The 14242-nt window shown below is 44.7% G+C and overlaps 1 protein-coding gene across 1 annotated transcript in view; it reads left to right on the top strand.

Annotated features, from left to right (window-relative positions):
- The window catches only part of Rapgef4 (Rap guanine nucleotide exchange factor 4), a 285390-nt gene that overhangs the window by 256216 nt on the left and 14932 nt on the right, over positions 1–14242 (top strand). The window contains exons 23-28 of the mRNA XM_028762856.1: positions 619–716; positions 5829–5954; positions 6359–6537; positions 9461–9551; positions 13272–13322; positions 14077–14164. Coding sequence (XP_028618689.1) covers positions 619–716; positions 5829–5954; positions 6359–6537; positions 9461–9551; positions 13272–13322; positions 14077–14164 — 633 coding nt within the window. The remainder of the gene's footprint in view (positions 1–618; positions 717–5828; positions 5955–6358; positions 6538–9460; positions 9552–13271; positions 13323–14076; positions 14165–14242) is intronic.

Below are 14242 nucleotides of genomic sequence, written 5' to 3'. Positions count from 1 at the left end.
CATTCCCTATCCCCTTATTCCTCTGTGCTAACTAGGATTTTTAATTTGTATTTTATCTCTCTATATAATTTCTTTATGTGTTCCTAGTGTCTGGTATGTACTAAATACTAAACATAGTCAATAAACTAATTTGTAAAATATAGGAAGGCACTTGAAGTAGTTAATGCTATTAGCTTCCATATTGGGCACACTTTTTAAAAAAAAAAGTTATTTTGCAACTAAAAATCGTGTGAGCTCTCTGAAGTGACCCAAGGTTTCTAATAACGATCTTTCTATCTCCAAAGTGCCAGGCATTGTCACCATCAAGAAACCTAACTTGCTGTCTGAATGACTATGTAGACTTTTTAAATTATTATGGTTGCAGAGAGATCTGAACAAATTGACCCTTGGGTGTGCCCGCTCCTATTGTGTGGTCATTTCTGGTGCTGTCCCGAGTACTGTGGTTATACGCAAGCACTGTCTCTTTTTATTCAGCAGATCCGTTCACTCCGGTGTTTTATGCAGTCACATTGCATGTTCCGGTAATTCACCAAGCTGGCAATTTGTTGGTGTGATTAGGGCAGTGCAGCAAATCTCAGATGGATTTAATAGGCAATCTCATGCTTTTTATGTTCACAGAAAAGGTGGTGCTCAAACCTAATGATGTTTCAGTATTTACGACGCTCACCATTAATGGACGCCTGTTTGCCTGCCCGCGAGAGCAATTCGACTCACTGGTAAGAGTCAATGGCCTCCTCAGAGTACCGTGTGCAATCAGAAAACCTTGTCTGCAGCTTAATTTCACAGCCACACTGAGGCCGGTTGCTAAAAATTCTTGACTGCTATGTGGCTTGTTCTACACTGTGATCTATCGGGAAAGCCTCAGGTGCTCACTGGAGATGCTCCAGGCTTTAGACGACCTTCTGTGGAAATTAGCCAAGCTGTACTACTGCTATGGGACACAGTTCAGTTTTCAGAGACTTGGTTGTGATTTCTTTCATTAAAATGTCTTTTACGTTCAGTATCAATGTTCAAAATCAGAATACTCAGATCAGGAGGGAAATAATCACAACCAAGGGAGGCACTGGCCTTAGGAGATTCCCAAGTGAGGACCCGTGGCAGAGCCACCATTGGGTCTAGAAGGACTCTTCCCTGAACAGGCTCTCTGGATCATCATAGGGATACCAGAACACTTGCTCCCAGAAACTTAGAACTTCTGTGAAGAAGAGACACATTCATTTCTGTTTAACCTCTAAAAATTAAGCATGGGATTTATGAGCTGCTAGAAGATCTTAGAAGCTACAGGACCAGTTTAGTTTCACAAACCCAGTTTTCCTGTCTCTGGACACACAAGCTTCCCTTGTGCAGAAATAAAAGACAACATGTGAGTAAAAGGTGAACTGCACCGACATCTTGGGAGAGCTCTGCTTCCTTAGTGAGGTGTAGACAGGTCTTGCTAGAACTTTAGGAAGGAGTTGGGTTAAGCATGTAATCAGAGCCCTTGTGATGGCCTGGATTCCCACCCAGCACTGCATCAGCAAGACATGCTTTTTAGATCTTGATAGGATGTTTTCCTTGATCAGGACTCAGGTTTCTGCTTCAGGGAATGTCATGGGGTTTTGTTCATTCTTTTTTTTCCCCCTAAGATGTGGTCTTGTTTTGTGGCTCCTAGATCTCAGTCTTCCTTCCTTAGTATCCCACGTGCTGGGATTGCAGGTGTGTGCCACCAGACCCAGTGGGACAGCTCGCTTGGCACCATTTTGCTTTCACTTAAGAACTTCACGAATGTGACGCAGTGCCTTCGTTTCCCCCAACCAAGCCCTGAGCACCCAACTCACCCTAGAACCAGCACAGGAAGATCAGTGCAGAGTCACAGCCTTAATGAGTGTTCTTCTGTTCTTTAATCACCTGCCTTCACTGCTTTCTAAATAAACATCTCTCAACAGTTAGGGATTTAAAATAAATAAATAAAAATAAATAACCAGGCAACCACATAAAGATGTAAGAAGAAAAGCGACTCTACAAAGTGGTCCTCTGACCTCCACTGGCGCCAGAGAACGTTTGCCCTTCCTCTCCCCACACATCACGCATGCGCATAGACTTCTTAGAAATTGCTGTGGGTCCACATACCCTCTCCTGGAAACTAATGCCTTAAACAGCTAGTGCGGCTGATGTTCCATCGACGGTGTCGAGTGAAGAGTTTGCCTCTCTTGCCAGCTGATTCTTGGCTGCTGTGTTGAGCCAGGGGGTGGATAGTTAGGCCCGTGGACTGTCTCCAGCTCCCTGGGGGCAGACACTAACTTTTTAAGCTTCTGTTTATTGCTCACAGTTCTGCGGCCTTCCAAGTTCTGGGCTCTTGCTTATGTTCCATTTTAAGGCCTGAATGGTTGGAAGGAATTTGCTTGGCAACAAGGACCCTGGGCAAGAGCCTCTCAGCTGGGGGTGCTGTGTACCTCTCTGTGCTCACAGAGAGCAGACCTTACCTGAAGCTCTCTCTTGGGCTTACTAAAACATCCCTATGGTGACCATCTCTCTAGAAAGAGTTGTCCAGAGGGTGACTACAGTGCGAAATGTTGACTGAACCCTCGAAGCTATCACCACGCACTTACCAAGTGTCAGCTAGCATGACAAGTGCCCAGGAGCATCTGTCCTTACAACAATGACAGTCAAATTAGAAAGAGAGTAACCCAAGCCATCCAGAAGAAAATGAGTCTCACTGTTAAACTGTGATGTCTAAAGCTAGTAGAAAGCCCGTGCTGATCCCACTGTGGAAGGACTTGCGTTCCAGAGCTTTGCTCTCTTGAAATTTTTTTAGTACAAATGTTAGTACAAAGCCAATTACACCAAAGCTTCAGTGTACTGTAATTTGGCTCTGCTTTTATCCACTTGCTGGTTCCTAAGACTTTTATTTAGTGTCTGCCACATCATTCCATGGTCTGTGGATGTTTCTGGCCATAGGACAGTCTCAAAGACAAACCCTTTATAGTCCATATTTCTCAAGGAGCCTGTGATGACCAGTGTGTCATTAGAGGGAACCCACTATGACAAGCTGCACTATAGAGGCAGGGCTGTAGCACAGGCAAAGAGGGGCACTTGGATGTAGGTCACTTAGCCAGCAATTACACTGACAATTAGCACCCCCTTTTCATGTGTTAAGTCTCTGGATTAGGATCACAGTAATGCCATTCTTCCAATTGCCTTCCCCCAACATTAGTAAAAATCTCATCTCTCAATAAGGTTGAGGTGGAACCTATAGGAATCCGGAGACAGGAACTTGTTAGTCCTCAGACACCTGTGCTGCGCAGATCCTATGTAAGCTTTGCAGTACCTGGCCAGTGGGACATCTTCACAAAAAAATGGCCCAAGGAAGGGGGTCCAGGCTGCACATGTAAACCCCCCATTTCAGAGAAAGATTCTTCTACAGGGCTTCCTTGAACCTCTGAAAGGATGTAGGGATGATAACACAACCTCCATTATCAAAAGTGCTTCCCATCTTTCTTAGTGTTGAAATCTTCACAGGAGTTGATGGGTTAACCACTCCCATCTATGAGAGACCATAAAACCTCAAGGAAGTGCTAGAGATGCAGGTAGATGGAGTTACTCCATCCTCAAGAAGAGAGCAAACTTAGTGAGGAGAGTGGGAAGCAGCTGTAGAGCAGAGCAGAGGGGCTGTGCTCACAGCAGCAGCCACAGGAGAGAAGGGAGACCACAGAGAGCCCAGCTGACCTGGGACATTGTCCTGAGACCAGGGATTTAAGAGCTTCACCTACACTTCTACTGAAGACATGCCCTGGGCTGGAAACCATCCTCAGCTGCTTCCGTAAGCTACTCGCCTACCAGCACTGGTTCTGTTTGGAATTGTTGCTTTCTGCCCTGTTCTTTGCACTCTACAAAGTGGACCAATATCCAGTTCTTAACCTAATGTTACCCTAACCACACTTCCCCATGCATTTGTAGTAGTGCAACCCCTGGAAAGTGACCTAATCTGAGAGAGGGGACATTCCTATACTGAGGGCTGGATTTACACGATGCACTTAAATTGTTCCCATTTAATCCTCTTAACAAGCCTCAATATTAGTTGCCAACTTGGGTAACATAACCCTGATTTACTGGAACTACAGACAGACAGTCAAAAGATTAAGGGATCATACCAAGTATATGTTGCTACAGTGGGGTTTGTGTTCAGTCTGCTGTTTTCTGAAGCCGGCATTAAAGTGATCTAGTACCTGTCCTGTGACAAACCGTCTCCTAATCTGGTATTCAGACCCTCTTTAAAAGCTGTTATTTGGTCCCTCTCTGCAATCTGTTTCTGCAAATCAAACACCTTGGCAGCTTCCTCTTTTTCGCCCTTGCTATCCATCAGAAGCATGAAAAGCCTTCCTCACACTCCTGCTCACTGCTTCTCTCCATCCTCCATCACATGCTGACTCCCAGGAGGCAGCCTGCTTCAAAAGGTCCATTCAGGTGCCTCCATCTGCTTGACTATGTACCTGGTAGTCTAGTCTGTTGATACTCTGTCTCCAGATGTGCAAATGGAGTCCAGCAAGCAACTGTATCTACAAGTAGCACCAGGCCTGTTGATGGAGGTTGACTCTGTTACACTGTAAACTTGACTGCTCAGATCACAGATGAACTTTCCAATGCAGGAGCCACCTACACCCTGAGCATGTCCTTTCTTGGGTGTCTAGAACACTGGGGACATTCCTTGAATACAGCGGTAATGAAGATGCTGATGAAATCTGTATAATAGTAATATTTCTAACGTTTCTAACATGAGCCTTTTTTCTTATTAATACTGAGACTGGAGCACTGAGCCTTGTACATACAAGGAAAGTGCTCAACCAGAGTTACATCCCTAGCCCCATGACATGAGTATTGAATATCCAAATACTCTTAGCATCATATCGGCAAATATTCTTTACATATATATACATATATATGTATGTATATATATATGTGTATATATATACATATATATATATGTTTCATGTGTATGCATATATTTCCATTCCTAAATACCCATTCCTAGTCTTACAGATAAATATTAAGGTATTATACACTCCATCCGTCACTTGTCTCACAAACACTTCATACTATATAACACTTTATAGCATTTCTTAGAACACAAAAAATGATAAGTGAGACAAAAGAGAACTTTTGACAAGAGTCTTGGTCAAAGTAGCAGAGTCTGGTCTTGCCCCAGACATGTAAATAACATTCTCAATCCAATCACTCTCAGGTCAGGCTGAGGACTTGGAAGTCCTGTGTAAACTCAGCTCACATCACTCTCTGCTACTTCACTACTTTAGGTGCTATGTGAAGACATGGCTGTGGCAACTTGGCCTCAGTCACCACCAGGAGTTAAGTAGGTCTGTGGGTAAAACTTCAAACTCCTGTGCTAGTATTTGGCTTTATAATAGTTTCTATGGAAACATGAGGGGAAGGTGTGAAGAGCATCCATTTACTGTGGAAAAGGAAGAGTTTCCAGGTACCTCACTCACCAATCCCCAGACTCCCCGACTGCAGCCCGCACCAATCCCCAGGCACAAAGATCCCTGCTCATACTTTGCCTTGGCCCACAGTTGAGAGATGGTGGTGGTGGTGACAATGCTGGTGACCACACTGGTGGTAATTGGTGATGGTTGACAATGGTGACAGTGGCAACAAAGATAGCCTCCGGGCAAGTACAACAAACAGCAAAGGCACTCTTAACCTCAAAACCGACATCTCAAAACATGCCCGAAAGTATCACCTAAATCCTTTCCAACATCAAAAACTCCTGAAAGCGTTTGGCACTAAGTACTGGTCCCTTTTGTGGTTCTGATCCAGTTTCTCACAATCATTCCCAGACTCCCTTGCCGGAACAGGAAGGCCCAACCGCTGGGACAGTGGGAACGTTTGAACTGATGAGCTCGAAAGACTTGGCATACCAGATAACAACTTATGATTGGGAACTCTTCAACTGCGTGCATGAGGTAAGGTGCCCAGCAAGGAGTGCACACAGGCTCCATAGAACTCTGAACCAAGCCTGCTGGCCTGACTCAACACACGCTTCCGTGTGCTGCCATATGGAAACCACATGATGGGTTCTGTGCATGCCAAGCTTATAAAAAATCCTTCAGTATTAAAGAAAAAAATGTCTGTGATGCAATGCTATGTCTTCCAGAGTCTATTAAGCCAATAACACCTAGTTTATATTTATATATTCCACAAGCTTCATGAAAGCCCTTCAAATCTATATGACAAGGTACATCCGGGTTAGCGATTGAATTCACATCTGCTGCTTGATAGAACACTTTCCTGACAAATAGAGGAGCCAGGCTGGCGTTTTGATTTAAAAGCCAACAAATAAGTAAAATTGTTTTCCTTTCTGTTCTAGCTGGAGCTAATCTACCACACATTTGGAAGGCATAATTTTAAAAAGACCACAGCAAACTTGGATTTGTTCCTGAAGAGATTTAATGAAATTCAGTTTTGGGTTGTCACTGAGATCTGCCTTTGTTCCCAGCTCAGCAAACGTGTTCAGCTTTTGAAAAAATTTATCAAGATAGCAGCTCAGTAAGTGTCTTTAACTTTGGAGGGAAAAAAAATGTCCCTGTACTATGTTATCGTGGAATACACCTTAAAAGAGAAACGGGCGTAAGAACCACCAGCAACTGAATTCTTGGAAGAGAACAATGTCTTCTAGCATTTTAATAGTTAACATCGGTATATAGATTAACATCTTGTAGTACTGACACTGGAGTCAAAAGGGGGTGCGTTTTGCTCTGTACTCCTCAGATTTTCCCCCCTCCTGTTTGAAGAGTGCTATTTAAGTCAACAAAAGTTCTTTAGAAACTGGTCGTAAGGCTCTTGAAGCCGATGTAACGCATAACACGTTCTCACCAGTAGAGGGCAGTAGAACATGCTGGAACAGCAGCTCACACAGCTCAGGCAGAATAAAATCAGTAAAATGCATAAAGGCCAGCTAACCTGGCACTAGGAAATCATCTCCATGCACATCAGAGAAAGCAAACATCTTATAAATATTCTATTTAAAAGCACTTCTTGGGAAACAATTTATTTACTGCAGGGGCCAGTTAGGTTTCTCCCTGACATGAATTTAATCTTCTCCTGCTATTTAGATATGCTTGACAACCTCCTGTTTACTTCCATGTTTTTGGTATCACCACAGTGCTAAAAATAAGAAAGCTAAATGTGGCTTGTGCTGCGAGACTCCTTCCCTTTCTAAATGCAGAGCCCGAGCTAGGGAAGGTTAGGAGAATAAACGACCCCAGCCAGGCATTTTCTTGAGCCAAACAGTTCAGATCCCACACACACTCTTGATTTCCAGAGCTAAACAAAGAAGGGAAAGCGGCTTGGTGTTTTTTAGAAGCCGGCTTGCCAAATGCCTTGAGTTTGTTTAGCCAAAAAATTTGAGGGGACAATAGGATACCAGATCCTTTGAATCCACGTGCTGCTTGCCCTGCCTTTGGAAATGCTGGCTATTTGAAGAAAGGTTTAGTGTAGCCACTTTTCCTAGCAGCACGGACGGCCTCTGTACAATGAGCAGATGCCTTCATGTGTTTGGAATGAGTGGATTATGGAAACTATGACAGGGTGTGCTTTCCCATCACAGGAAGCATGTTCTCTCTTCACCTTAGCATGCTGGTGCCAGATCCAGCAAGAAGGGAAGAGAGACCTGCCTGTCATTTCATGGAGGCAACACAGAAAAGGCTCAAAACACCCTGGATATTTTTTTTCCATTTCTGCCTTTGTAATTTACCCCTTATCTTCCTGACTCTTGCTGGATTATATAGGTAGACTTGGCCTTCTCTGTATATCAGCTGATTATTTAACCATATTCATCCCTGTGCTGAGGCTACTGTCCCACAATGAACCTGTTTACTCAACCCAGCTATTACAGACTATAGACTTTCATAACCCTGAGTCTACAAGAACGAACAGAAATCTGCAGGCCAGTGGTTCTCAACCTTTGGGAGTCACATATTAGGTATCTTCCAGATCAGATATTTACATTACAATTCATACCGGCAGTAAAATTACAGTCGTGAAGTAGCAACAAAATAATTTTATGGTTGGAGGTCCCCACAGCATGAGGAGCTGTATTAAAGGGTCACAGCATTAGGAAAGCTGAGAACCACTGAGGCAGACAATAGTATCTGTTTTGCTTGCTATCTTTAGAGAGCTGTAGCATTTTCTTAAGTTCTTGGCCCAGTCTGGAACTTGGCAAAATTGAAGGGCAGAGCTGGGATAGGTGTTTGAGTCCTGTGTTCACCGGAGAGGAAACTGAGACAGTCATTTCCTGAGTTGCCTTGAACGATAAGCGAAGTTGGACGCAGAGCAGGGCTGCAGGGCTACAGTTGATATCTCTAAGTCACTTGCACAAGGCAAAGGCCAGCTATGTATGTGGAGACGCTGGCCCTTGTCCTGGGAGCCATTACCCTAGCATTATGACCTCCTTGCTTGCTTTCTCGTGTGTGAACTGACCCACTAAAGTGCATCTCCCCACCTCCACAGACCTGCCAGAACTGCTCACTGCTCACTTTTGCGTTGAACATGAGCAGCCAAAGCAACTATTCGATGAGCCTTCTGCAAAAATGTTTGCTCAAACATTATTTATTTATGATGTGGCGAAAGTCTTCTGTTTATTATGAAATGAATGCTTTCCCTTTTTAGGGGCCTGGTATGAAGAACTTAGGGTGTATGGTTGTGGTCATCTGTCTTCAGGTGTACCAAGTACTTGGGATAACATCACCATTTAAATAAGAGTTTAGGCTCGATCTAAGTGCTTCGTTCTCAAGTTCATAAATATTCATAATGGTATAAGCACAGACTCAAAAAATTATCAACCTTACCAACGTCAGTAAAACTAAAAATACCGTTATTGTGTTACTGATGTGATTATCTGCCAACTTCAAACTCAGGGAGAGCAAATGCCCAACCCACAGGGACCGGGCCTTGTAAGCTGATACTTTTCAACAATTTAGTGTCATGAATGAATGTAACATACAGAAACCAAAGTGGCCACAGCATTGTCACATCCCTAACCCCTTCCTACCTGCCAGGTCAGAGCACCACCTCCAAGTCTCAAATTTGCCAATTACTTTGCCTTCCCTTTTCTAATCCTATGGGATGTGTCTCCCCAGCCCCTTCCAGGTTCACTACAGCGGTTAGCAAGTTTAGGATTAGAATAACAACCCTTAGGGGAGGTGAACTTAAATTACTTCTCAAAACCGAAACCTCAACGGCCAAAACTATCAACTTTCTAAAACTAGAGTGGGCTGTCTAGCCGCAGAGCATGGTCACCCAAGCAGAACTCCAGCAGTGCCTTAAATCTGTCATTGCCAGTTCATATAAACGAGGCCTGATAAATATTAATGACTATCAGAAAATAGAACTCTATTTAAAAAAAAAAGAAAGAAAGAAAATCTTGCTCAAAAGTGGCATTCTCCTTAAACACATGCCTCTTATGTTTCAGCTGCAAGGAGTACAAAAATCTAAATTCCTTTTTCGCCATCGTCATGGGACTGAGCAACGTGGCTGTGAGCCGCTTGGCACTAACCTGGGAGGTAGGTAAACTGCTGCTGGCATCCAGCTGGGACTTGTGCCATAGGAATAAAAACAGAGGCTCACCAGTGAGCTTTTTTTTTCTTTTTTTTCTTTTTTTTTTTTTTAATAGAAACAGCACTCACGCTGGTATAACAATGGGAAAGGTGGGGACTCTTGGAGGGAGACGACCTGTCTCCTTTTTCTAGTTACCTCAGAGTGAGAGTTTAAAAACATTGTTGTCTAGGTGGAGGAAGTGGGGGAGGGGCGCAGAACCTTAGCTTTCCCCTCGCTACAATGTAAATAATCCTAAATCCAGGTCTCACATAAACATGAAGGAACGCTATTGCTCGGATGGCTGGAAAGACCACTTTGCTCGCAGGTTCAGTCGTCTCTGAAATGTCTGCTTATTGCTTTTGTCCTGAGCCTTACCTCAGTGAAAGGGAGTAAGAGGGTCCATTTTATCCACTTAGTCCTTTTCCTTCTGGGAGAAACAGCCCAGAGGCCAGCTGTTGGGAGCAGTGGAGTATGTCCTGTAACCACCTGGCGACTCCTGCCTCTCAAAGAGGAGCGACAGTTGGCGTGGACTGTCTTTGAAGCTAAAGTTAGGCAGGTGTGTGGCAAAGGTCTGAAACAAACAGGATGGACAAGTTCAAAGACACCTGCGTGTGTCATTCGCTTAGAACTTGGAATGTGCTTATCCCCTTATATGTGGCATGGTTGAAGAAACAGTAAACTCTTAACAGAACAGACTCACAAAAATAGACTCCTGACAAATACACACAAGCATGTGTCAGAGGGACTGCAGAAAAAAAAAGAGGGCAAGGAATATCTGAGACCCGCTCTGCCGTGGTGCTTAACACGGCCTTTGTATCCACATCCCTGTGAAGTTATTTCCCTACCCACTTCCCTCCTGAAACTATTTTCTTCCCTTGACTCTTCTAAATATTTCCATTGTTTATAGGGCAGGTCCTTGCAAGTCCTTCTGTCTTGAGTTGCTCTTAAAATTCCAGGCAGATGCGGCACGGAGCAGTTCATCGCCTGAATATAGGCATGAGGGAACTGGAGAGGCCTGTGAACCACGCAGCTGGATCGTCTTCCAGGCAGGGAGAGAACAGACTTGGCGTGCCAATAATAAGCAACGAGGCCATTGTGTAGTGGCCGTGTCTCACTGCCCAAAGCTACCTGGAATCTCCAGAGATCTGGGGTTCCCCTCTGAGAGTCTGCATATCCCAGACTGCCTCTGGCTTCTGATCCCGGACACCGGTCCAAATCAGTTGGTTAGGGAAAAAAAAGTTCTAAAGTTTTTTTGAGGGCCCAGGAAGGTCAGCTGCAGGCTCCACATAACAGCAACCATGCCGTGAGATGGAATACTGTCTGAACACTCTGTCTAGAGGCCCCTAGGGAGGGTGCAGCCAGTTAAATGGCCAGTTTATTGTCATCAAAGAAGGAAGTTAATTGGCCAGTCCCTTACTGGTTTAAGAGTGCCATGAGTCTACAAACTTCTACTTCTGTCGTTGCATATCTCTGACAGAAAAGACTAGCCTTTCATAGTTTATAAACCTTCCTTTCTTTTCTAAGGCGGAGTCTGGTTACGTAATTCTGTACATTGAGCTTGCACTCATGAGCACCTTTGTTTTGGGTCATTTCCTGGTGTTTGACGGAAGCTTTCCAAGGACATCTCACCCAGTTTCCATGAGCGCCAGAGTAGCCACGTGAACGGGGGGTGGGGGAGTAGGGGGGTGGGGGTGAGGGTGGGTGAGGAACGATGCACGGTCTCAGAGGACGGTAGAACAACTGTAAATCAGTCAGTGGGCAAAAGAGGACATACAGGAGCCTACAGTAAGAAGAGGGGCTTGAAACAGGGAGCAAACCCCGTCTGAGATAAAGGGCTGAGTGCTGGCCTTGGCTCTATGGGCAGTTGGGAGGACAGATCACTCTGGTGGAGGACTGCCTGTGTGCTGTAGGGTACTGAACTAACGTCTCTGGCCACGCCCACTGTATTCAGAAGCACTTCCCATTGCCCCACACCCATCCACACCGACAAAGCTGTGACAACCAAGATGGTTGCTGAGGTTGCTAGCCTTCCCCTGGATTGGCTAATGGCCACTACCAAGACACTTCTCTTGGAACAGTGTGTAGTTAGAGAACAGTCTTGAGAGCCACAAAGAAAAATGTGAATGCTATGTTGCCTATTGACGCTGTCTGAGAATCTAGCTAAGTTAAGAGAGAGCTGAGATGACAGAGGTGTGGTCAAAAGTGGACCTATATCAGCGAATATTTGAATCTAATCCAAGTAGGTCTGTTCAGTATGTGGTCCTGGGTATTTAGAACCGGCTGGCTTTGAACACACTGTGGAGACCAGGCTGGCCTGGAACTCACAGAAATCCACCTGCCTCTGCCTCCAGAGTGTTTGGATTAAAGGTGTCTCTTGCCATCCCCAGCTCCAAAGAGGTCTAATTTTTAAAATTATATATATATTACCAACTGGTGGTTCCAGATGTCCCGAGTGACATCCTCAGGCCTTGAATGCATCTTCTGAGAAATAATATGAGGTTTCCCCATCCTTGAAAACGGGTACTCGGGAATGTGGAAGATGTGCAAGGCATTGGCTTTCAGAAACAAAAGCAGGAGGTTTACAGGTGGTTAAATGGGAATATGACAGTCTGAGACTCATGCTGGAGGACAGAAGAGAGTTTTTCTGAGGACTGCAGAGGGCTAGTCGGTGGAGCAGCTGTAGAAGGCGGGTAGCTGGGCAGAGCAGGACTGTTGGGAATCTGTAGGTCTCCGTTCTATTGGTGCTTTCCCAGTCTCACAGTGGGAAACACATTGCTCTGCCCCCTGGTTTGGTCAGTAGAAAGCTCAGCTTTGCAAAAACAACTCTCAGAAAAATGGTAAGCACTGGATTGAAAGGGGTCTGGTCCTAGCCTCTCCCAGCAGGTGCACCTATTGGTTCTATCAGGAGAAGCCAGCATCCTGATAGAACTCTTCGATTCTCCATTAGGCAGAAAAACCAGGCAGAAGTGCTCCCTCGGAAAAGCAGCTCAGAGTATATAAGGGAAGTAGCAGAAAAGCAAGCAGGGAATGTGGACCCAAGGAGCCAGTGGTGCCAGCTGTGGCTTAGGGATCAGCAGGCTGTGAGACTAATACCTTCCATCCCTAATGCACAGGCTTCAACTATTCAAAGGACACTAACTAAGTCCCTCCATATCTCAGTGCTATTGGACACTGGGGAAATGCCAGTTTAAAAAAACAACAACAACAACAATTAAAAAGAAAAAAATAAGAAGACTTTTTTCTTCCATGGCTTTCTCTGTAAAAGAGGAAGAAGGTTTCATCATCTTCCCAAGCCTCTTAAATCCTAACGTTCTCCATTCTAAGTGTCGAATTGGGGGAATCAAAGAGTTAAGAGAAACAAGAGTTTGAAGGGTCCTGGCCGCTTATGGTCTCAGGAATGCAGGCAGACCTGATTATGAATCGCCCAGTCAAGAATACATTATAAAAGCAGTAAGGCCAGAAGTGTTATAGCTTCTTGGAGTTCAGCTACATTAAGACTTTGCAAAGGCAAGTTTTCTATATTCCAGAGATTATTCTCAAGTGCCGGGGGGGCACGATAGTTCACCCTGGCTCAGAGGGGTTTGATTAGGAGCCAGAAGAAATGTGTTTCCCTTAGACACAGTAGCACACAATCCATATCTAGAGATATCTGACCAATATGTGTGTCGTTTCCATTTGATGAACAGAAACTGCCGAGCAAGTTTAAGAAGTTCTATGCGGAGTTTGAGGGCTTAATGGTAAGTGACAGCCGCCTCACTTTTACTCTGCTCACTGTCCGCAGTAATCCAATTTCTGATTAGCTCAAGTTCTCATTGCGGAAATTGTATCCGTCCTTGTATGACTTTAAGAAGTTTATGATCCCTTTTAGTGCTGCTAAAACAAGCATGTCTGACTAATGAATGGCACCCTCAGGAACTAACTTAAAGAGGACTTATGTCCCACATAAGGTCAATTTGTGTAGGTTAGAAAAGCAGTGTAATAGGGTCCTACCTAACACCGCTCAGGTGGCTATGGGTTGAAGCTACGTTTCTTGGCTTGACAAAATGATGTTTCCCCGTTGTCTGGGAGGTCTTACCAGACAGGAAAGTAGTGGATGGCTCTTGCTGGGGGTCAAGGAATGGTTCAGAGGGCAAGTTAGGAATGGCTATTCCGGGTAGAGGATGGGGCAGGGAGCCAAGGAGGTGGGGCTTCATGGAGTGGGAAAATCTGTTGATGTTTGTTTTACACAGTTTTTTAGTATTCAGAGGGATGCCTTCCCTTGGTTCCTGTGGGTGCCTTCAAACCAGAACAGAAACAAAAACAGCATAGTACTGTCTCACCTGTATGTAAAGTTGTTTTAAAACAAACCAAACCTGTTTAAATCTGCTTTTCTTCCATAACATCTCATCCCCCAAAGACACAGCTGTGGGATGCTTTGTGTGCTAAGAGTTTAAAAGGGGGTGTGGCATGTATCACTCATCACTGACCAACAACACTTTGGTTTCTCCCAAGGATCCTTCCAGAAACCACAGGGCGTACAGGCTGACAGCAGCTAAACTGGAGCCTCCTCTCATCCCGTTCATGCCCTTGCTTATTAAAGGTAATCTGAAGACACACCCAGGCCAGGCGGGAAGGGGCACTTGAGGGGTAAAGATGAGCGACAGCCTCTCAGAAGGCT

This window comes from Grammomys surdaster, unplaced genomic scaffold (genome assembly GCF_004785775.1).
Source record: "Grammomys surdaster isolate TR1022 unplaced genomic scaffold, NIH_TR_1.0 136, whole genome shotgun sequence".
Taxonomy (NCBI): domain Eukaryota; kingdom Metazoa; phylum Chordata; class Mammalia; order Rodentia; family Muridae; genus Grammomys; species Grammomys surdaster.
This window is presented reverse-complemented; position numbering and strand designations above follow the sequence as displayed.